Source organism: Python bivittatus, unplaced genomic scaffold (genome assembly GCF_059951505.1).
Source record: "Python bivittatus isolate LINGU-HERP-01145 unplaced genomic scaffold, Pbiv_v1 ctg000480_np1212, whole genome shotgun sequence".
NCBI lineage: Eukaryota > Metazoa > Chordata > Lepidosauria > Squamata > Pythonidae > Python > Python bivittatus.
The window spans coordinates 84,009,946-84,034,476 of NW_028277075.1; the positions used below are offsets into that span (position 1 = coordinate 84,009,946).

The 24,531-nt window shown below is 38.4% G+C and overlaps 1 protein-coding gene and 1 long non-coding RNA gene across 8 annotated transcripts in view; one reads left to right on the forward strand and one right to left on the reverse strand.

The window, feature by feature from the left end:
- LOC112541318 (uncharacterized) overlaps window positions 1-24,531 on the forward strand; it is a 65,363-nt gene that overhangs the window by 3,639 nt on the left and 37,193 nt on the right. For 5 of the 7 annotated variants that reach the window (XR_003085335.2, XR_015797178.1, XR_015797180.1 and 2 more), the window contains exon 4: window positions 9,805-9,947. This is a non-coding gene — a long non-coding RNA (uncharacterized LOC112541318). Of the gene's footprint in view, window positions 1-240; window positions 1,486-7,223; window positions 7,336-9,804; window positions 9,948-24,531 lie in introns of those variants that run through there. The other 2 variants (XR_015797181.1, XR_015797182.1) reach the window with 2 other exon arrangements.
- On the reverse strand, window positions 260-15,373 carry LOC103059868 (ropporin-1). The gene is made up of 5 exons (XM_007419929.2): window positions 15,255-15,373; window positions 10,284-10,401; window positions 7,500-7,661; window positions 2,085-2,260; window positions 260-326 (listed from the first exon to the last, which is right to left on the reverse strand). The coding sequence occupies exons 1-5, from the start codon at window positions 15,368-15,370 to the stop codon at window positions 260-262; spliced, it is 639 nt and encodes a 212-aa protein (XP_007419991.1). The 5' UTR covers window positions 15,371-15,373.

Here is a 24,531-nt window from a genome sequence, read left to right on the forward strand (position 1 = left end):
ACTATTTGGTAGTCTGTGATATTTATTTGGGTGGACGTGTGTATATCAAAACACTAGAAAATTAACAATAGACTATACTGTACTTTACTGGCACCTTCTCAATCTATGTTTTCATCTTTCTTAGTGGTTGCTTTGCCAAACTGTTTATTAACAGACACAAAGGGAAAAAGTGACTGAGAGGTTGGCCTATTTGTTTAACTCATTCTATTCTCTGTTTCTTCCTCCATCTAACATTGACAGTGTATGATGTACTGACAATCTACTCCAGCCTGACCCGAGGATTCTGGGTAAAATCATTCACCTTGATCAAGCCGTCTGGCCCGATGCTGTATAGAAAACATGGGGAAAAAATGGCTTAGTGGTGCTCTTGCTTATAAAACAAACACTCTAAATGTTTCAGATATAAAGTTGTAGCAACATCCTTGTTCTTTCTGTACTGTTTTGATACCAGATATTTTTTAAAAAAATCAGGAACTATAATGAAGGCAACTTTAGCAGTGATCAGTCCTGGGCAACCGCTAGTACTTCTCTTCCCCTATTTTATTTATATATCAAATTTGTCATCGCCCATCTCGTTAAAAAATGACTTTGGGTGGTTTACAGAGAAGCTAACATCAGTTAAAAGTGCAATATAAAATGATTCTGAATAAATGTTATAATTATAACCATATAAACTTCATGATATTGAGATGGAAGCATCTCCTTTCTATTCCTCTCTCTCTTGTAACTCTCTTCCTGATTAAGAGATCCTGAAAGCCTGCCCATATTTTCCGTGCTATGGATTTTGTCTATTTTCGTAGGAACTAGCACGGTTAGTGTCAGAACACTGATTTTATAACCATGTTAAGCATAGGCCATCTAAGAATGTTTGACTCTGGCTATAGGCAAGCAGTAGCAGATATCTCTCTGTCATCTTCTAAACCGAGGCCTGTTTTGATACGTCATTGTCCTATACAGAGCCAGATAAAAAAGTTTCAATTTAAAAATAGTTTTAGAAAGTGTAATTATAGAATTCTTGCTCGCAGTGCAAATGACTGCTCTTTCTAATGCTTGCTTGCAGAATGGGACTTTTCCTCTGTGCCCCTTTTATTTTCCCTCTCCTTCCGTGCCCTAGCCCATTTTGGGGAAGTCCTCCAACCCTCTGGAGCAAATTTAAAAGTCAGAGGCGAAGTTAATCGGACTGGCACTGGTTGTTCAACTAGGTGACAAGCAAAGCTAAATACAACCACTGAATACAAATGCATTAAATGAGGGGTAAAAGAGGAGCACAGAGTTCCCCAAGTTATTGGAATAACATTCAAAAGATGTATGTGCGCGTCAGTTAGAAATAGCAGTCTATATAATTATTTCCTATTTAAGCAAATGGAATAGGATATCACATACTTAATAATAACCCACACTCAACATGGACAGTTACTTTAAGTTCCTAAACCTCAGCAGAGAGCCAGTTTGGTGTAGTGGTTAAGGCAACAGGCTAGAACAGTGTTTCTCAACCTTGGCAACTTTAAGATGCATGGACTTCAATTCCCAGAATTCTGGGAGTTGAAGTCCACGCATCTTAAAGCTGCCAAGGTTGAGAAACACTGGGCTAGAAACATGGGAGACCATGAGTTCTAGTCCTGCTTTAGGCACGAAGCCAGCTGGGTGACCATGGGCCAGTCACTCTCTCTCAGCCCTTAGGAAGGAGGCAATGGCAAACCACTTCTGAAAACGTTGCTGAGAAAACTGCAGGGACTAGGCCAGACATTCACCAGGAGTCAACACTGACTCAAAGGAACACCCCCACCCTGCAAAAACCCCAACCTCAGCACACAATTTTTAAGAAATAGTACTGAGTTTTTAGACGGATGGTAAATCAGACTCAGATTTATCCAGCTGTGTAAAATTAGTGAATCTGCTTAATATTAGTCAGCTAGATATGTGAAGTTTATATGTACAATCCTGTAAATGAATTTGTCATCTAACTCAGCTATATATACTTCCCTGCAACTTATTCCATCTACTGCACGCTTACATCAGTTGGCTGCTATTGCTTAAAATAGCCACATCTCTTGACATTTACTTTATATATCAGAGTTACTTACATCTCCTGTTCAATATAATTCAGCATTCGGCTGACATGAGAAGCAGAGATTTCTCCATCCACTTCAGCAATGTAAGTGTAGAGAAACTGGAAAGTACTGAAAGGAATACGAGCTGGACCAGTGTCATTCTCATTAGATAAAACTTCACATATTATCTTCAGAGTTTTTGCAATAGTCTGTTTTCAAAAAGAGAAAGGATATGACATTTAGTATTAGTAACTGAGCAAGTAGTTGTCACATATGTGACTCAATTTTTTTAAACCTGGGAATTAAAAGTTCTGTGATAGGATAGGAAGGGCCAGAATGGAGTCTATGATACAAAGATCTTGGGCATTAGATACTTCCTTGGTGCTTTTCATTTGTTTGTTTTCTGTTTGGCCACACCCACCACAGTGAAATGGTGGGTGTGGCCACCGCCTGCCTGCACGCCTCCCCCCGCACCCCCCAAGGCAGCCACCACAGGATTCAAACATACTAGCGAAAAGAGTTAGGGATTCTGTAGTGATTATCTAGCACACAGGATTATTGTGAGCATAAAGAACAGTGTTGTGTAAACATACCACCCATAAAGGTGAGAAGAGATTTTTTTACACACACACACACAGTTGAACTTTACACACATACACACACAACAGTGACCACAATGCAGAGTTATTGTGAAAATGATTTTCAAATGATTTTTTAACTGTTAGATTGTAGTCAATAATAAAATTATGTATTATTTCAGACTTTACACACAGTAAAAGTGAGAAGAGATTTTTTTACACACACACACAGTTGAACTTTACACACATACACATACAACAGTGACCACAATGTTACTGTGAAAATGATTTTCAATGATTTTTTTAACTGTTAGATTGTAGTCAATAATAAAATTATGTATTATTTCAGACTTTACACATAGTATCTATTTTTAGAAAAATCTTGTATTCAACATACATTATTTCTGTTCATTTTGATATTTGGAGATGTTTAGGGACAGAATAGGAGAGGGAATGTATACAAAATTCTGTGAACAATATGAAAAGCATATAGAGCAAATTCTGCCATATGTTCTAATTACAATGAGAAACGTGTTTGCATGAAGCAAAATCAAGATATTTCAGCTCCAGTTCCTCTTGTTTTTGCTCACCTGAAGTCAAAATCTTCTGAGAAACCACAAGCATCTCCATAGCAGCTAACCATAATGTTACAAATATAAGATTGTGACTTCAGCTGAGGAAAAAATCTGCAGCAACAGAAATTCTCAAACACAAGATGTCAACATAACAACAAAAATTATAAACAGTCTGCATGGCAGCAAAAAGAAAAAGTGGGTGACAGTATATACATATATTGTATACATATATATCTATACATATGTGTATACATTTCAATGTATTGTGCCAAAAAAAAAACCTCTTACAGGATTAGATGTGCTTTTATCCGTCAAACCCATCTTCTGCAGAGGCTCTTACTGTTGGATTTCCTGAATCCTCTATCATGTTTTTTGATCCTTACAACTATGAGCAGCTGAAGATTATGTTGGATGAAACGGCTGTCTTGCTGTTACATATTAAACTATAGCAGATGAATGACTGTCAGCCACATAACATTTCTATGTGTATTAGGAAATTCAGTTTCAGGTGACCCAAGTTAACTTTCTTTACTTATCTGATGTTTCTTGATGGTTAAACATATCTACAGATCTAAAATTTATTCAGTAAGCCAAATACCAACCCTAATTTACAACTCCAAACACTGGTAATTTTAGTACAGGAAATTTTGTCAGATCCTATTTAGAGACAATGTCTTTAGAGATGGTCTGAGCAAGGTTGATTGCTGTACCTCTTGTACCCTCCTTTTTCCTGGCCCAAATTAGGTTACCACTGCCTACAGCAAACAAAAAGTAGGTTAAAAAAAACCCACAGAGGAATGGGAGGCAGCTATAATCTAGGGAAAGTGAATATAAGCAAACATTACTGGATTTAAGTGAGGTCTTAGCAATTCTGTTTTGCACTTGTGAGGAGTCTGAGAAAGGAAGAGAAGATATAAGAAATACTGAGTCCATTAGCAGCTTATCTTATAATCAGGCCAGATGGGGAGTAATTTGGGGAAAAGTATCTCAAAGTGTTCAGAGGGACTCCGTCTTAATTAATTCACTATAAATAAGATTGGGAAGTTTCCAAGATTTTGTAAATTTATGACAGATGAACATTACAGATACCTTACTGAAATCTGTATAGTTCTTGCTTTCTTGGTCTTGCCTAACTGCATGGAGTTTGACAGCTTGACACTTAGGTTTCCAATGGTCTAGATATACAGGGTGCTTAAAAGTTTGTGAACCCTTTTGAATTTTCAATATTTCTGCATGAATATGACCTAAAATGTGATCTGTTTTCCACACAAGTCCTAAAATTGAATAAGGAGAACCCAAATAAATGAGAAAAACATTATACTTGTTCATTGATTTATTGAGGAAAATGATCCAAAGCTACATATTTGTGTGTGGCAAAAGTATGTGAACCTCTAGGATTATCCGTTCATTTGAAGGGGATATTAGAGTCAAGTGTTTCAATCAATGGGATGGCAATCAGGTGTGAGTGTGGGAGGTCCTGCCTTATTTAAAGAACAGAATTCTGGGTATTCACTATCAAAGTCTGATCTTTACAACACAGGTATGTGGAAGTGCGTCATGGCTCAAATAAAGATTTCTGAGGATTTCTGAAAAAAGTTGTTGATGCTCACCAGGCTGGAAAAGGCTACAAAACTATTTTCAAAGAGTTTGGATTCCATCAGTCCACTGTCAGACAGAATTGTGTACAAATGAAGCAATTCAACACTTGTTATCCTCCCCGGGAGTGGTTGACCAACCAAGATCGCAGCAAGAGCAAGATATGTAATACTCTGGGAGGTTTCAACCCCAGGGTAATATTTAAGAAACTAAAGGCCTCTCTTGCATTGGAGAATGTCAGTGTTCATGAGACCATCATCAGGAGAACACTGAGCACCAATAGTGTGCATGGCAGGATTGCAAGGAGAAAGGCGCTACTTTCCAAAAAGAATATGGCTGCCCATCTATAGTCTGCAAAAGACCATGTGGATAAGTCAGAAGTCTATTGGAAGAATGTTCTGTGAACGAATAAGACCAAAATAGAACTTTTCAGCTTGAATGAAAAGTGTTATGTTTGGTGAAAGGCACACTGCATTCCAGCATAAGAACCTTATCCTATCTGTGAATCATGGTAGTGGCAGTAACATGGTTTGGGCCTGCCTTGCTGCTTCTGGACCATGACAGCTTGCCATCGTTGATGAAACTATGAATTCTGAATTGTATCAGCAAATTCTACAGGAAAATGTCAGGGTATCTGTCTGTGAACTGAAGTTCAAGAGAAGTTGAATCATGCAGCAAGACAATGACCCAAAACACACAAGTTGTATGACCAAAGAATGGTTAAAGCAGAAGAAAGTTAATGTTTTGGAATGGTCAGGTCAAAGTCCTGACCTTAGTCCCATAGAAATGTTGTAGAAGGACCTGAAGCAGGCAGTTCATGCAAGGAAGCCCACCAACATCCCTGAGTTGAAGCTGTTCTGTAAGGTGGAATGGGCTAAAATTTCTCCACATCAGTGTGCAGGACTGATCAACAGTTATCAGAAACATTTAGTTGCAGTTGTTGTTGCCCAAGCGGGGGTACACCAGTTACTGAAAGCAAAGCTTCAGACTTTTTGCCACACACAAATATGTAGCTTTGGATCATTTTCTTCAATAAATAAATGAACAGGTATAATGTTTTTTACTCATTTGTTTAATTGGATTCTCTATCTAGTTTTAGGATGTGTGTGGAAAATAGATCATGTTTTAGGTCATATTTATGCAGAAATATTGTAAATTCAAAAAGGTTCACAAACTTTTAAGCACCACTGTATGCACACAGTACAGCGACTGACAACAACTAGTATCTCACTTTATATCTGATCATCCACAAAACATCTTTATGACATCTAAGAATAAAGTTCTAGAAGAGGGTATGTACTGTATAACACACTGAAGGAGTGAGGAAAGCATCAGCTCTTAAATTCAGTTGCAGAATTTAATGCAGTTTTTGTGACTTTTTGAAACTTCACCAAATTCCAGGTTAAAGCTGATGATCTTAGCAGGAGCTCTGGGCAACATGACTAGCCACCAAATGAGACCTGATTTCTGAGTGTTTTATTTTTTTCAGACCAGATTATTCTCCCTTCCTGACTCTTGATTGGAAGGAGTTTTGAAGCACCTTTTCCAACTAACAAAGCTTATTAAAAGGCATAATCTTTCTTGACTAAAGCTTACTTCATCAGATGCATGGAGTGACAAAACCATGTAGAATTTAAATCAGGATAAGGTGGGGAGGGGGAGATACTTGTAATCTGTCTCACATGTCACATACATCTGCATGAGCAACCTGCCTTCCACTCCCTCCTCTCCCCGCATCTTAATTTAAATCCTACATCTGTTTAGCCACTTCATGCATCTGATGCAGTGAGCTGTAGCTCACTAAAGTGAATATCTTTTAATAAGATTTGTTACTCAAAAAAGGTGCTACCAGGCTCCTCCTGATTTTTGGCTGCTATAGACTAACATGGCTTTCCTTCTATAGTGTCCTGACTATCGAGTAAATATAAAATGCTAACTAATATTGGTGAATTGACTTATCGGGTAATGCCATATGAAACAGTGAATATGTGTTGTTATTCACTATCCTGCTAGCTTTTCAAAGCAGATCTGAAATTGAACTTTACATATACATATACGTATACATATACATATACGAAAGCAGGTATTCCATAGTAGCCATAATCCTAGGTGGTAGACAAAAGTTGTGCTCAATTCATATGGGCTTATATCAGATTTATGGTGCTAGCACTAGGGGAAAAGCAGTGAAGAAGTTTTTCTAAAGTTTACTTTAGGAACAATCCATTAACTATTACACTAGTCAAAACATCTTTTTAATTTCCCACTATTTATATTTCTCTCTGTGTGTACGTATAAAATGATGTTTTTTGTGGAATATGCCTTCAAGTATGGAAAGTGCTAAAATAATGATCTGCTATTTTCTTGAACATATTGAATTTTATGGCTTAAGTTGCAGAAGTCAACAGTTTTTATCTTTAATCTAGGCAGCTTATGATCCATGCAAAATGGAACTTGCCAGCCAAATATGATAAATTTAGGATGAAATCTGAGCAGCTGACAGATGCCTCTCTGACCACCATTCAACCAAACAAAAAGGTTAGCAGAGTAGTCAATCAGTTTCAGGGAAGAGTGTTTAGAAGCCTTCATGATGTACGATTCCTTACATTATAAAGAGCAGACAAATTACCTACAGAGAATTTAAATACTGCAAACATGCTAGAAATTAAAAGAAAAGGAAACAACTAGAAAAATAAACTTACAACTCCAAGAGAGCTACAGGCCAGAGCTAAAAACTTGAGCCATTCAATTTCTTCAGTAAAACGTCCAACGTTCATGATACTGTCAAATAAATCTGTAGGGAGATTGAGCACCTTCCACATCTGGGCTAGTTCATCAACATGGATGATTAGCCTCCCACCCACCTGAAAAGAAATAATATCCATTATAAGTGAAGAAATTAATGAGGATTTATAGGTTGCAAGCATTTCTTAAGGTTTTAAGAAATGCATCTTAAGGATAGCAGAACTGAGATATAATTAAGGAAACTGGGATGCTTGTGTAACTATTGATCACTTTTGGAATTGTGTTACTACTGTTTTGAAGCAAAGAATGGGACAAAAATATCATAATGAGCAAAACAAGGACTGTCTTCACATAATGTGCTAAGTCATAATGTAGCTTGTTTGTTCTAGGCTTAGCATGGCTGACACCCACACAGAACCCATTCAGAATATGGTTCTGAATTGAATTGAAAATAAGCAGAGAGATTAGTATTTTTCATCCAAGCAAAATCTAATCTATTGAACTATTATCTCAAAAGTTCTTTCAGTATTTGAGATTTGGACCCTCCCTTTTGCTGGGGCATGGATTTAAGTGTACAAAAAAGAAAAATATCTTTGATATAAGATGCCGCAAGGAGATACGTTGCAGATTTCCCTATTCTGAATGAGGCCACATTCTCTCATAAGGAGCATGTATGGAATATGGAAGCAGTTTTGGATCTGTATCTCTGTTTAGTTTCCCAAATAGAAACAACAGCCAGAGGCTTTTTATCAGCTATGGTGGATGTAACAACCACATCCCTTCCTAGAAGAAAATGACTTTAAAATGATGGTCCATATGTTGCTAACCTGCACCTTAATTACTGTAATGGTCTTTATATGGGCCTGGGCCTGGTAAAAATTTGAACTGGTACCAAACCTGCTCTCAAGTTGGTCTTTGGAAGAACAGAGACCACATTATATCAATGCTAAAGGTATTATAGCAGATTTGGGGGGTGGGGGGATAGCAAAATAAGTAATGTTTATTACCTTTGAAGCTTATAAGTTTCAGGTTCAAAAGACTTGGGAGAACATCTGTTTCAGTAGGATCCTCCCTTCCTCACAGAAATCATCTTGGGGAGGATTTTCCTACAGTGGCTCTGAGCTCATTTCATGACAACTTGGAAAATCCCAGTTCTTTAGGGGGCATATCTCTTTCACATTAAAAGGCTCTAAAATCTTGCTTTTTAAAACAGGGTTTTACTTTTTATTTTATGTGTAATATTATTAACAACTCTGGTTTTAATTTTGGGTGTATATTTATTGTAAAATATCAAGCAAAAGTGGTAGTCCTCAATAAGTATAACAGTCTTCAGTTAAATATCACAGCAAATAAACTCATAAATTTGTCTCCCAGCCTTGCAAACCTCTCAGAATTTTAAAAAGTTCCAGGTTGGATCAGGAACTGGGGATAAATCATATGTGTTTCCACATGCAGTAATGATCTATATGCACTACCGTACACCTATATGAGTGAACATTTGGATTTTGAATGAACTTCCAATTCTGAAAGCTACTTACATCCTCTGAGAAGAAATTAATCAGATTAACCACTAGCATAGGATTTAGAAACCAGGAGGTCATAGATATACACAAAATGCTTCAGTCATTATTTCTCTTTTCTGTCCCAAAATGTGTGTAAAGGGAACAAGTTCCTTGCTCCAGAAATGTCTACAAAAAGAACTATATCAGGCAGTCAGGATGGGTGAGTAAAGGTGAAGTCCAGTAAAACTTCAGTTTAATAGATTAATTGGATGGAGAATTGTTTGGTATTCCCGAATGTCCATTACATCCAAAGTATGTGATTTGCATCAGGTTACACCATTTTTGTGATGATATCATTATGCAATCATTAAATTGATATAAATGATTTAAATAGCTGCAGATATCATAAAATTAAGGTAAAATGGCCTCATCTGGACTACTTTGGATGCAATATCCATTATTTCAGAGGAGATGTCCAGATGAAAATTTTGTCTGTTCCATCTCAAATTCACTACATGGGTGTTCATTAGGTTTTATTGTACTTCTAACTTCTTATACAACAATTGCTGCAAGCATTGGTTATGATTACATGTAAAAATAAGAGTTACAAATGTTACTTTAGTTATATGTTTTAAGCTCGACATTTCCAGATCCATTGTCTCATCTAGCAGGGTCTCTCTTTTCTTTATCATATATACTGTATGTTTGCAGCTTTTCTGATAACTGATTCAAATTAATGCCAAACTGTTAATGTGTATAGATAACTAGGGAGCTGGTCTTTTGGATCTACCTATGTGATGCCCAGAACTTCAGAATGCTGCCTTCCCACACTCCTTTCAGATAGTAATGATCAAGCTTTCATGGTATGAGCTGATAACCCCTATGGAGTTGTATATAAACTTGGTGAGTACTTATATGTATTTCCTTTTTCAAAATTAGAACCTACAAAAAGAATTGCTTTCCTATATACAAAAAACTGCACAAGATGATATTAAACAAATGTTGAAGAACTATGGGAATCCTTTAAATAATATTTAAAAATATGAAATATTATTTCACCCTTTAGCAGTGCTTTTAGAACTTCTTGTATATCCTGGACCCAAAAAAGGCAATGCACCTAAAGTTAGTCCAAAAGCAGGTGTGTCAAAATCATTAAAAAAAGGAAACAAAACAATTGAATGCATGTACACTCAAACCTCTTACGTTCTTGCCCCAAAATGGAAAATAGATGTTTCTTACTCTCTGGTGTAAGACCTTCAAGAGCTCTGGAGTAAGCTCTGCGTAGTTTGATAAAGGCACTCTATCTGATCGTTCTCTTACAGGAGGAGCTTCTCCACGGGCCATGGCATTAAAATAACTAGGCACAAAGACAAAACAGGTGTTTTCCCTTTATCAGCAGCTCTTAACATAAGCATGATCGGGACATTGGCTGACTGGTTGCTTAGACATTCAAAAGCTTGCACTTGTTTGCATTTCAGTTGGTTTATTAAAACTATTGTCTTTATTTCAAATCTTTTGCATCAGGGTTATTTTTTTTGTTTTTTAATTTGGGTGCTGTTTATTTTCAGACTTACAAACAATGAACTGAAGCACAATGTGAGCTATAATAAAAAAATATCAGCAAAGTTTGATTGGTGACTTACAGATTTTGAAAATAAACAGTATATATTTTAGCAAAAGAACATGATCTGAAAGCACTTGATGTTGCTATGGTTAGTAACATGATAAAAAACATGAAGGAAAATTTGTACATTATAAGTACACACAATAATATAGAAGAGATCAAGTATAGTACTTCAAGAAAATTGAATCATGTATAAAAAGATTAAAATTACTGGAGATAAAACATTACAAAATAAAGGTCACTGAAAGTGAAAAAAAACCCAAAATGTCTGGTGTGGACTGTAAAATTTCCTGGGTTCTTATTTTCTTCCAAAGTAACATCATGTGGGGTTGTGAGAGATTTAGACTGGAGCTGCAGCAGTGGGAGGCAGGAGCATGACTCTCACCTTGCTTTATCTTTTCCAATCAGAGTTGACTCTTCAAAGATGCTTTTTACATGATGGAGGAATCAGGGAGGGACATAAACAAATATCTCTGAAAATGTGGATAGGCACTTCTTCCGAAAATGCAAATGGCAATATTTTAAAACTAGAGGCTTATCTGTGCTTATTGAGCGAAGGCAGGGGGAGGAGGAGATATTTCTTCCAGCAGCAATCCCTTGTACCACACAGGTGCTTCTCTACCACAATCTTGTGAGAACATTTTCAAGAGCACTCAGGCTGCCCATGAGATTTTCAATACAGTGAAAGAATTTTAGGAAGAAAAAAAATCTGGAATACAAATGGGTTGTATCAGAGTTTTTGTTGGCTTACAAAGCCCTCATCCCCAGCACTGTATTCAGCTGAAATGAACTGACAAGAAAATAAGTAATATTCAAGTAAATATATTCATAACTGACTTTTGTAAGTTCCAAATAATTTGTGCTATTATTTCTTTTTTGTTTGCTTTTTGAGAAAAGTAAAGCAACTCAGCTTATTTTTAAAATCCATAGAGAAAGCTAAGAGCTGTTTCCCGCTTTCCCGTATTTCAGCACACTTTTAAAAATGTAACAATAAGGAAGGAATAAGTAGGTTAACAGCCTTAGTCGTACTCATGCAACACACAGCATTCCCTGCTAATAGTACAGACAACATATTAATCAGTTTTGGCATATTTTGGCTTGTGTACCACAAGCACAACCAAAGCCCAGTTTTATCCCAAGCATGCTCACACTATTCTGTATGAATTGTGATACTGAGTATGCACCAATATGGAGTTGAAAGTTGGTTGCTGAATGAGTTAAGAGCAGTATAAATGGAAGTAAAGCATGCCTGACAATAAATAGATGGTTAGCAAATGGTTCTGCATTAAAACAACTCTTTAGTTTGTTTATGAATAAAAATTTAAGGAATATTTGTGATGATATTATAGGTGTGTTCTTTGGGGATGTGAATGTCTGAATTGTGTATGTGGCTAATGACTTATAGCAAATGTTAGATTGTATGATGCAATGAGGAGTATATATCTGAAAATTAATACATCAAATATCAAGATAATTGTTGACAAGGAAAATGGAGCATGATTACAAGTTGTACATAAATGGTGAAAAACTAGGGCAAACAGATGAATTTGTGTATCCTAGATGGGAAAATGTGAGAATTTTAAGATTCCATATAGAAAATTACTAGATATTACTGTATGTGGTCTGTTGCAAGAAATGAGCATTTGTTGAAAGAAATGTATATAAGAGTATGCTTCTATCCATTTTATTCTGTGGAAATGAGAGTTGGATATGTTGGGTTAAATGGAAATAAAAAAGTATGTTCACTGCAGTGGGAATTAGGTATGTAAGAAGTGTGCGTGGTAAAGCAGGAAGATATAGGATCAAGAATGAATAGGTGTTGAATGAATGTGGATTGAATACGAAAGGGAACAACCAGTACCAAAGAAGTAAGTTAAGGCAGTTTGGCCATATAGAGAGAATAACTGAGGAACAAAATGCAAATATATGAAGGAAGACAGTGGGTCAAGAGGAAGACCAAGCCAGTCATGGTTGGCTAGAGTTGATGAGATCCTGAAAAAGAGAGAGATGAGAAGTTTGAAGAAAGAAAAAGCAACATACAAATTACTGCATAGATATAATGGAAGCAAGGATGGTTTGCAAAGGTAAAAAAGCATGCAGAGATATTGTGGGAGTTAAGTTGAAAACCATGGTTGAAATCTGGGAGAGGTGGAAAATAAAATAAGTGGGCTTAAACTGATGGAGATATAAGAGAGGATTACACACTCAGTTGAAGGACACTCAGCTTTCTTATGGCTTCATTCAAGTTTGCATTAAAGATTTTTATCTATCGACATCATTTCCAGTGTGAGAGCTCTGCCAATTTTGGGCTTGGCAGTTAGTTAAGCTATATAAAATCAGGAAACTGTGATTTACAGCTAAGTCCAGTTCTGGAAACCTCATAGCTTCATTGGCCTTTCTTTACTACCACTGTTATGGAGAAGGGGCATCAGGATTAGTATGATGGCAAATAAACCTCTGGAGATTCTGCTATCAGTCAAGGAGCCAATGCCTTGTTCCAGTAGCAGAACTGGGTAGTTATACAGATGGATCAGCTAGCCCAACTGTGAACCAGCTAGCCCAGCAGAGGATCTCTGACATGAGGTCCAGGCTGATATATCTGCTGGAGCTATTGCTACTGTCCAATACCATATACTAACTACCCCTCCAGAAAAATATGGGAGTCCAAGCAAATGTACTTTCTTCTTTACTCAACCAAACAGGATATCTCTCTAAGACAAGAGGATTTCACTGCTGATGGTGCTCATATAATATTTTTGATGGGCCTAATAATGATAGAGGGAAGCACAAATTGGGCAACTGCCCTTCTTATCCAAGCCAACCTTGTTTTGCAGAACTAAGTAAATTTTGTGGCACCCTTAAGAGCTAATTTTGATAATCTGTGATTTATAGCCAACTCCAAGTTTTGAAAGCCTGACAAGTATAGTGAATGGTGTTGATTTATTTTACTGATTTAAAAGACTTACATGGCTGACCGTCTTATGAAATACAACTCCGGACAGCTCACAACAATAATAAAACAAACAATAAAATGAAAACCTGGCACCTCAACTGTCCTTCTCTGATGTATCCAACAAAACCATCCGAGTCTCCAACCTCACCCTATCCCAATGGTTGGGGGAAGAGCCAACTCTTTATGGTCTTCTGGAAGGCTAAAAGGGTGGGGGCTTGCTGGATCCTGGGGGAAGGGTGTTCCACAAGGCAGAGGCTGCTCTGGAAAAGGCAGGCTTTCTAGGTCCCTTACTTAAGTGTTGTTGTAAACTGGATTTGATTTCTTTTGTCTTGTCTCCCGCCTTTAATTTCTTTTGATTACTACTTGTTACTCTTTTTCTGCATATTGCCTATCCCAAAAGGAAATAAAGTGAAAGGTATGTATATATCTGTGTATATCCAAATGTCAGTAAAAACTAATGGAAAGTATATTAGCAGAATTCAGGAAGACTTGTTGATCATTATCCTAATCTAAGTTGCTTTCTGTTCTTCAGAATCACAGACAACTTCCAGCTATGTTCCTAGAGCTCTTATTAGCTCAAATCTGAGAATGTATGTGTATTATTACTATATTATAATCAGTTTTAACCATATTCAATTCTTCAAACCCTGTTCACTTAATGCAGTGGTGGTTAGTATGGATCATACTCACAAGGCCTAGGTTGAGCGCCTTATATTCATCAGAAAGTGAGAATGGGGTTCAACAAGCATAGAAACCTATGTTCATAGGTTCATTACACGCAATGAAGGACAATGCTCATACAAGAGTCCCAATCCCAGAGGAAAGTTTACATTCATATAGCTGTATGCACATAAGAGCTCCATGCACTTTGTTTGCATGGATGGGGATGGTGAGAAAGACTGGTCAGCAACTCCACTCCCTCTTTTGTACTTTCAGTGAAATGTAGTGGAATATGTGAGTATGGCTGTTAAGAAGGCTGGACAAGTATGAAAGAATGCAGAATTACAATGGCAAGCCTTGTTCATCCTTAAATGGCTATGTAAACAGGATGGACAATGTACTGTAGTTACAGGCAGTTCGCTCAGCTGGAATGTGAACAAACTAACAATTTATTTCACGCAACTATTTTGTTTAGTCATTATTTTATTGGTTGGTTGTCAGTGTTGCAGTATACTTGATAGTAATTTTTTTTTTTTTGATGTGATAGTTAGAAGGGTTGTGATTACTTTCTCTGTCCCCAATGTTGGTGTGTGTGTGCATTGCATGTAAATGAAAACTCTGTGTGACTCTATATTCAAGGTGTTTTAAATAACATAAATTATCTGGATTTTATACTTACTGCATAGGATGGTTTCTAATGTTTAATGTTTTCATCCCAGCCAGAGTTCTTTGTAATATGGACTAGAGAATTTCTCCTACTGGTCTTTCTCCTGTAAATGCTACATTATGTGACATGTGTGTATGTGTATGTGAGAGAGAGAGAGAGAGAGAGAGAATGAGAATAATTTCTAATCTGAAAAGGCAGGACAAATAAAAAAGACATGCAAGATATTACAACCTATGCTTGAGTAGCTTTTAAGTAAGTATGATACTGGAGTTAAGCAAATGTATTTAGCAAAAATATTCAACTTACTCAGAAGACCATTGAATCAGGTCTGGAGGCTGAGTTCGAATAGCAGCTTTTGTAAACTGCTTCAGCAAATCTGGAAGCTCTGGAGGAATACATACTTGCTTGTCTGTCTGCGGCATAATTACTGTGCCTGTTAAGAAAAACAGCAATTTTGAAACTTTGTTTATATAGAATAAGAAAGCTCAGCTATTAAGAAACCTACAAAGGGCAGAATCCAGATTGTGAGAGAGACTTCAGAGACCATGTGTGTATGAACTGCATAGGCTCTGCTTATATCTTCAGTGATCCTGTGGAGATTTAGGAGCAGCAGAGATAATTTCCATCACAATTATATTATTTCATGGAATATTGCTATAATACAGAGTGATTGAAGAACCCAGATATGCTTTCCAGGGACCCCTCATTTCTTGATTTTTAATGCTATAGATTATACTCTTTGTCTTGGATTAATTCATCAGAAGCAATTCTGGGTCAAACTAAATATTACACACAAGTAGAACTGTAACTCTGAAAAAGTCAGGTTGGCAAAACATGAACTACTACAGCTAGGTATAAAGAAGGATAGATCTTTTCTACCCTTAATTCATGTAACACTACACTTGCTGAATCTCCCTCTTGAACAAATATTACAAGTGAAGGAGAACACAGCCAGTGAGGCTTACTGAGTAATAGTAATACTAACATTATGGTGTTAGTCTTTTTTATTTTGTGAATTAATCAATAAAATAAAAAACAGTTAACATAATGATAGTAAACTTATGTAGAAAGTCTCATTGCCTGTCTTCTCACAGCATACTGAATCACAAACTAGTGAACCACATATGGGTAGTCCTCGCTTAATGACCACAACTGGGACCGGAATTTAGGTTGCTAAGTGATGCAGTTGTTAAGCAAATCATTACGTGACCAGACCTGATTTTATGACCTTTTTTGTGGTGATCATTAAGTGAATCACCATGGTTGTTAATTGAATCACACGGTCATTAAGTGAATCACATGGTTCCCCATTGATTTTGCTTGCCAGAAGCTGGCTGGGAAAGTCACAAATAGTGATCACGTGACCCTGGGATGCTGCAACTGTCATAAGTGTGAGCTGGTTGCCAAGCACCTGGCTCACAATCATGTGACTGTGGGGGTGCTGTGATGGTCGTAATTTTGGGCACTGATCGTAAGTCACTTTTTTAGCACCATCTCAACTTTGAATGGTCGCTAAATGATTGTTAAGTGAGGACTACCTGTACACATATTGTAGGCAGTTGTTCCCTTAAGGATTTGATGAACAGCAAGCAGAAATTTGCATATTTTGGACTTGTGAAGTAAGCAGGTAGAGATGTTATTAGACTTGGCAACATTGATAGGAGAAAAAAATGACTAAGGTGGATGGACAGGGTGAGAGAACTTACAGGACTGTCCTTGGAAGAGCTACAACTTATTTACTGAAAACAGGATGAGATGGCAAGCATTTATCCATGCAGTCACCAGAAGTTGCACCCAAGTTGCTGGCATCTAACTAATTATTGAAAATAAACCAAATTAAAACAAAGGGAAACATTCTCATACATTTATGTGATAATTCTTATCAGTTCATTTTTCTGCTTGGTTTTAATTTCAGATAAATGTTTGCTCTCATAGTTACTCACTTAAATTTGAAACTTTGCCTAACCTTTCAAATGTTCTGTCTGAAATATCTCCTTTTGTCACACTTCAGTCTCTCTCAAGGTATTTTAGATTAATCAGTATATAAAGTTCTTGCAGTTGTCAAAAAGAAAAATGTGAGGCATTTGTTAATTTGGTGGGTGGAATTGGCAGCAAGATGACAGCAGAAGATTCTAGAATAAACAGGAGGAAGAATTTTTGAGATTTGCTGCAGCTGCCTGGGTGGGACAGCTTTATGGAGAGGAATGTGGATCACAGGCAGGTATACAGAAATGGTTGTATGAATGTAAGAGAAGATGCTTTCAGGTTTACTAAAAAGAAGAGGTATACAGTTGGCTAGCTACTTTCCTGTTGAAGAAATACTTTCTCCTCAAGCAAATGTACTTCTAATCCAGAAGACGTAAAAGCTTCTTGAATGGCTCTTGGACTCTCCAGATGCTGAAATGTCGGGTAGTGAATTATCCCAATACTTGCTATAAGGAAAGATACTAACAGTTGGGTTTAAGAGGAAAAAAAGGACATGTTCTGCTTATATGTACAATGCAAAAGCCAGTTGCTACTTCCTTTCTATAGGAAACCTCACCTACTTCCAGACATATGCTATGGTTTGGTTTGTGATTGAGAAAACTGGAACCCACTGAATGGAATGATGGATTTGGATGACAGCATCAGCAATCACCCAACCCTGCAACCATCCTAAAGATACCTAAAAGTAAGATGGAACTCAAGAAAATGAAGAAGACTGATGCAATATGGCTGAAGTGATTTTTGCAAAAACATTTTTTTTCCAGCACCTACTTAGCACGGCCCATTTACACTTGCCCCTTTGCACACATATATTTTGGTGGCTGCTCTATCCCATTCTCATCAATCTGTCTTCCTTAGACCTATCCACACATTGAGCTGTTCCGCCACCTCAGCATAGTTTCCCCCAGTGACAAATCCATCCTCGATCCCTGCCATAGGCTTTGCATCCAACAGGCTCGTTTGCTGTCAGGGAGAAGCAAAGCAGGTTAAGAATTTGGTCCGGATAGCCGGTTCCTTTCTTTTCCTCAATTACCAGAGGCTGAGACGTCTCAGCCTCTTTGTGAAGCGCGCCCAGCTGCTGTTTTGGGACAGTCGCACCAGGATCAATCGGGATCTTCACGCAGCTCCCACTCACGATGGGCCCTTGCATTAAGTCAGGACTGGGGCGTTTGTTTAACTGCAGCTCTAGGTATCCTAGCAACTGAGACTCTACCTCACAAAGGCACTGATTCTGACAGCTGCTCTTGCAGCCAGTAAGGAGAAAGACCTTGAAGAGGTTGTGGAATTCTCAGCGGGGAGGGAGACCAGGACTCTAGAAGCCTGGGAGGGCAGGGCAGCCTGGAGGCCTGGGTGGAAGACAGGTCTTTTCTGGACATTCCAGGGCTTTTAATGTGGCAAAGAGATCTGCGTGCCCAAGGCTTTGTGTTGTGACCAGGGGACCCCCCCCCCACCTTGCATTTAGCCCTGCTAAGGAAATCAGTTGGATGCATTCTGAGTGTCATCTAATGACCATTTGGCATTTTGGGGTCCTGACTGAGAGATCAGCTCAGGGGAAAGGCAGGGATCTAGCAAGGAGGAAGAATCCTGATGCAAAGGGGGAAACAAGGTCACTTTGACAGGAGGAGATGGCAGCATTAGCACAGGCCATAGCAGTCCTGAGGCTGCTGTGGCAGTCCAAGAGCTCCCCCAGAAGAGCATGCAAAAGTGGGCCAAGGAGAGAATTGTGGTCAAGGCTGCCTTTTGAAGGAGGAAGGAGGGTTTGGCTGATGGATTTTGTTGGTCAAGCTCACAGCCCTAATGAAATGTTACAAGCCAGCACATTCTTACATTCAGAGTTTTCCATAGTACTTGGGGGGGGGGGGGGAGGGTTAGAATGATTGGCGAACATTTGCATACCTGGCTGAAAATTATCCTAGAATGCCTAGTTTCTATGCCTAGTTTCTACAGCAGGTGTGTGCAATGTCCATTGGCTGAAGGGTTGCAATAGGGTTTGGCTGGGGTCAGAACCTCAAGTATTGACAGGATTACAGGGTTCTGGGATGAAAGGGGGAAATGATGCCTTGAATGTCTGCAAAACTCGAGCCCCTTTTTTTGCTCCTTAAACTCTACAACAGCATCCCGCATATGAAAGAAGTGGGTCAATTTTTAGTTCCACCCACTGAGAGCCCAGAGAGAGAATGCTGGCAGGCTGCGTTTTCTGCACCCTGAACTACAAGGGAATATGCTGGAGTGAACTGCAGCCTAATACTTTAGGCAATTAAAGAAGTCCGTCACTAGTTCCAAAAGAAATCCGTAGTGCAGTATTATATTTGTTAAACCTGTGACAAACTGCAGAGGCCTAATAAATGTATGTATACACACTAGAAAATAAGTTTCAAATACCCTTCCAATTATGTTCAAGTCACAAAAGCCAGCCATACCAATCTGGAAAATAAAGGCAGCCTGTGGCAAAATTTATCAGTAAAGTATTGTACAAGCTTCTCTAAATTAAAAGACAGGCTCTAGATGCCTTAAATAACTTCGACAACACAAGAAGGTCTACTGATCCATATTGCTGGAAACAGAACACAGCCCAGGTGGTAGTACGAATTATATTTTAATACTGGGTAGAAGTGATTAGTATCCTACATTTAGTTTCAGTAGTTTGGAAACAAAGATTGTTTTGTTATTGTCCTATTAGTCTATGTACATGCGTGTGTATTTAACAGGCTCATTTAGGGTCCCCTATTTTGTTTATGGATCAGCTCAAAGTCTTAGCTGTTGGGAGAACACATTGCGCTCTTTTGGAAAGGAAGGTGGGAAAAACAGATTACAAGAAGAATAAATGTAATTATCTATTCACAGTATGCTGGCATAGATAGTTTGCTTCATAGTTCTATATGAGAGGAGGTTTATATTTTTCCAGGCTAAGATGTAGTGCTAAACATTTAAAGCAAACAACTTTCAAATGAGCAGAGATCCTTTTAAAGGGCAAAGAATGAATATGAAACACATCACAACACTTAGGCTAATACTGCAAAGTTAAATGCACTGTAACTTGAAGAGAAACAGTTTGGCAAAGCATGCTGAAATCACCCACTGTGCTTGAACAGGTGAAATAACATTTTTCATCCATTATGGGAATGAGATCTGAATGTTGTCTCAGTATTCACAGGGGAGCTATACGATAAACTGACATAAAGAAAAACAGGTTTGGTAGAATCCATTTTGAGGATTACTGCAAAGAAATCTGCAAAAGCTTCTTAACTATTGTGCCCTTAACACTCCACTACTAAATATTCTTTCATGTGAAATAATTTTTGAACTTCATTCTCTAGATCTATTTGGTTTAATCTCTGACAGTGTAAAATTTAAGAGCAGAGAGCATAAGGTCAAGATATATATAGTGGTACCTCAGGATACGAACTTAATGCGTTCTGTGACTCTGGGCGTATCCCGAGTTGGTCGTAACCTGACGCAAATTTCCCCATAGGGTTCAATATAAATCTGGTTAATCCGTTCCACCCTCCGAATTTGGTTGCACCCCGAAGCAAATTTTCCCATAAGGTTCAATGTAATTACCGTTAATCCGTTCTGGCATCCGCGGACCACGCGTCGGGGGGGGAGAACGGCCGGGCACCGCACAGCGCGGTGGGAAAAAGGCTGGGCACAGCGCGGCGGGAGAACAGCCAGGCACTGTGCGGCGGGAGAATGGCCAGGCGCCGCGCAGCGCGGCGGGAAAACGGCCGCGGACCACGTGTCAGGGGCAGGAAAAATGGCCGCGGACCACGTGCCAGGGCGGAAAAATGACTGTACCCCAAGGTGGAGTTCGCAAATCGAGGTAAATTTTTGCGGCCGGAGCTGGTCGTAACCCAAAAAGTTCGTTAGTAGAGGCGTTTGTATCCCGAGGTACCACTGTATTTAGAAAAAGCTGTTGGGGAACAAATTTAAATGGCATCTTAAGAGCTGACATTTCCCCTGCCCTCCCCCCAGCATTTTACAACAAACAAATAGGTGGAAATTCAATATGTAGTTTGTCCTAACACTAGTTTTTATGCCAAGAAAAATGTACTTGTGTGTGGGGGAGGGGGGCTGGAAGGAAGAGAAAGTAGTTACTGAATATTTGGAAAATGGTGGCATAGAACAGGCTTGAAAGCAACTATAATCAGAGTCGCTGGGAGTCAGGTAGCATATAAATGAGAGGAGGAGGAGGAGGAGGAGTATAATAATGATACCTTTAACACCATCAACATCTGTCTATCCCAGGTCCTTGGGAAGGACTTGATAGGTGGGTAAAAATGCCAAATCCAGTCTAAACATCTGGCTGACTGTGTGACCAACCATAATAATAATTTTCAGGGTAAGCAGTATTATGCAAAGCACAGAGAGGGAGACCAGAAGGGCAAAAGAAGGATACTGATATTGATACAAAGGATACTTTGCCATTCATCATGACTTGGTCAGTTAAGGCTTTCACATAACATTGTGCTACATGCAGTATTCCCTGGTAATGGTACAGACACAGTGCTGGCCAATTTAGTCCCATTTGGCCAACATGTGCAGCCAAAGGCCTGTTGTACCCCAAGCATGTTTGCCCTATTCTAATCAAGCTAAGATCCCCAATCTACAGGCTACCTAACAAGCCACTATGGTGTTGCCTGTGTCCTACTAACTAGAAGATAACATGCACTGCACAGTACTAATATGCTATGTTTTATGGCTACACACTTGGAAATAATAGGGCAGAAGTATTTATCACGGAAGAAAATAAATGCAAAATAACTGAGTATCACTTATGGCCACCAATTATTTTCTCGGCCCAGGGTTATTCTAGTTCCTAATAGACAAAGTCATTTGTGAAGGCTTTTGCTTCCAGATTCTCTATGTTTTGATTCTGAGGTGCTTTCCTTTTTTAAAAGACATAACAAAATAATAGATACGGGTACTCCCTATCCACTTTATTTGGGATCAAATCAAAAGGAAGTGCTAATAAATTGACTTTAAGCAGTCATGTTTGAAAAGAAGACCAGTCAGCTTTCTTGACCTGGGAGCCTGTCAGATACTAGATTTTGCCTTCCATAATCTCTAGTAAACTTGACTAGGGATTACAGGAGCTGAAGTGAAGCACATCTGGAGGGCATCAGAGTGCAGTGAGTCTAAAGTTGGTACTTGCCACAAGTACTTGGAATTACACTCATTATAATGCTAGGGTTATTAAATGACTGGGTAAAACTAGTGATTCTTCTTACCCATATTGTCACAACCATTTTGCACAAGCTACAACAGGACTTGGCAAACTTCTTAGTACACACACACACACACACACACACAAACTTGTCATGAATGTAACCTTGAAGTTGAGCTTTATGTACTGAAACTTCAAATGGCATTCCTACAAGCAGATAATTGGAAAAAGCCAAGCAAAATACTGAAGAATTATAACTTTTTTATAACTGTGAAAACCAATTCTCACAAGGTCACAAACAGTCTAATACCAAATTAGTCTGTTACCAAAAGAAAAGAGAGACAGAAATCTCATCAAAAAGAGGGTGACCCCCAAGACTGTAACAACACATGCATGGGCAAAAAATTACAGGAAATTGAACCTTGATTTCACTATAAATAGGGCTTGCATTTGATACACAACAGTCATCAGAATTCTTTCTTAATGTTTTCATTAGCTTTTTTACAATAAATTTATTGTAAGCACTTCTTCTTAAGCATTTTTGAAGGGTTTATAACTCACTCAGGTAAAGATGGATTCAGCTGACCTATTACATTCTAAACATCGTGTGTCCTTGGAAGTCTAATCTTGCCGTTCCTTCTCTAGCCAGTAGAGAGAAGCCTAACAACAATCCTCATTCTTCTTCACTAAAACCTTAATCCAAGCCAGGGAAGAATTCTATTTCCCCCCATTTCCCTATCTATTCATCCCCCCCCTCCCATTTTAGTTTTGGTTCAATTTTCAGCTTAATTCCCTGCCTCTTACAAATGGATGTCTCTGCCTTTAAATTGCAGATCTCTCATACTGTAGGCTTCCCTACCCAGACTCCCTAATGAAATTGGCCACTTCCTCCTTGCAAGCCCCCACCCTCCCAAAATTGTTAATTGTGGGTCTTAGTTACTAAAATGTTTCTCACCCCTGCAATAAACCTGAAATCCTGACATATCAACCAATCAAGTTAATATACAACATATTAAGCCACGGAGAAGCAAGCTACTTTTGCCTCAGTATGCCTTACTTTGCTTATTCAAAATATAGTAAAGCTGGTCATCTAGCAGGAGGAGATTTCTAGCGTGCATTTGGCTGAACGGAACCCTAGATTTCTCTCCTAAAATCCTGCCCTGACAATACTAATACTTATGGGGATTGCAGTCCTCAGCAATATGCAATAGGACTTGCAAGTGTCACATTTGCGGCATAGCAAGCTAATATTTTCCTCCTGTCTTGTACTACAAGCCCTGCTATGGTGAAATTGAAAAGTTCTAAAAAGAATGTACTGCTTTTAATTTTTGTTTCTACTAGAGAAAGGTTGCAGGAAAAGAGAAAATGATTAGTCAAACTGTTTCAAGCACACAGATACATCCTTTAGGTACGGTCATTATACTCTCTTCCATGCAAAATCCTATCACAGAATGTAATAGGTCAGCTGAATCCATCTTTACCTGAGTGAGTTATAAACCCTTCAAAAATGCTTAAGAAGAAGTGCTTCAGGTTGTGAGCAGGGACCGTCCTTTCCTGCTATTCATTAAAACAACCTCTCTTTTTTCAGACTTCTACATGAGCCTGAAAAAGATGCCGCTGTTTTACATTGGTTCTGTGCAATTAATGCAGCTCTTAAACTGTTTTTTCAGGCTCACACTGAAGCCTAAAAGAAGCCGGGCCTTTTTAATGAATCGTACACAGGGGTTGTGTTTGCATGAAGCCTGAAGCACTTCTGAATTATTTTGAAGCACATAGTCCTAACATTTGCAGCCCTGCATGGCTACATGGATGATTGTGCTATCTCACCTATCTTTTCAGGTAAACAGATTGAGCAATGGAGCCACACGTAAAATAAAATTAATTTGCATGCAATGGCACATATAGGTACACATTGCTATCTATTATTATTTCAAAATGTTTTTAAAGGGACTAATCTGAAATGGCTGCATTGGGGAGAGTCTCAAGAGTATTTTTTCTCTGTTGAGGGCTTGAAATTATTTTCTCCTGGAGCCAAAAATATGGCTGTGTCAGTAAGCTCTGGAGCAAAATGATACAATACCTGCCTGTGTTAGATTACAAATGACATTTTCTAACTCCTAGATTTTTCTTAGGTGGCCAGAGAAACGCTGTATATCTTGATGTGAAGGAAAAGGACCTGGGAGCTAGAGAACAAAGGAAGGAAAAGCTGAATTCAACATCAAGAGAAAAGGAAATGAGTGTGTGACAAAGTGCAAAAGGGTCAGGTGGCTTATGAGGAAAGCGAAAGGAAAAGATCAAAGGGCTAGAAGAGGGGTGGGAAGAGAGAAAGAGAATTATTTGCAGCAGCTGGAGAGGAGATTGGGGGGAAAAAAAAGGCAATAGGTTGCCCAGCTGGGAAGACAGATGGAAAGTACCTCAATAAGAGTAACACAA

What these genes read in the sequence shown, in the direction of transcription:
- LOC103059868 (XM_007419929.2), bottom strand. Translation starts at nt 15,370, where the DNA reads ATGCCGCAGACAGACAAGCAAGTATGTATTCCTCCAGAGCTTCCAGAT. An exon ending in CTGATTCAATGGTCTTCTGA is followed by an intron (nt 10,402 to 15,254) that starts GTAAGTTGAATA and finishes CTTTGTGCCTAG; the next exon opens with TTATTTTAATGCCATGGCCC. An exon ending in AATTATATTGAACAGGAGAT is followed by an intron (nt 327 to 2,084) that starts GTAAGTAACTCT and finishes TTTTCTATACAG; the next exon opens with CATCGGGCCAGACGGCTTGA.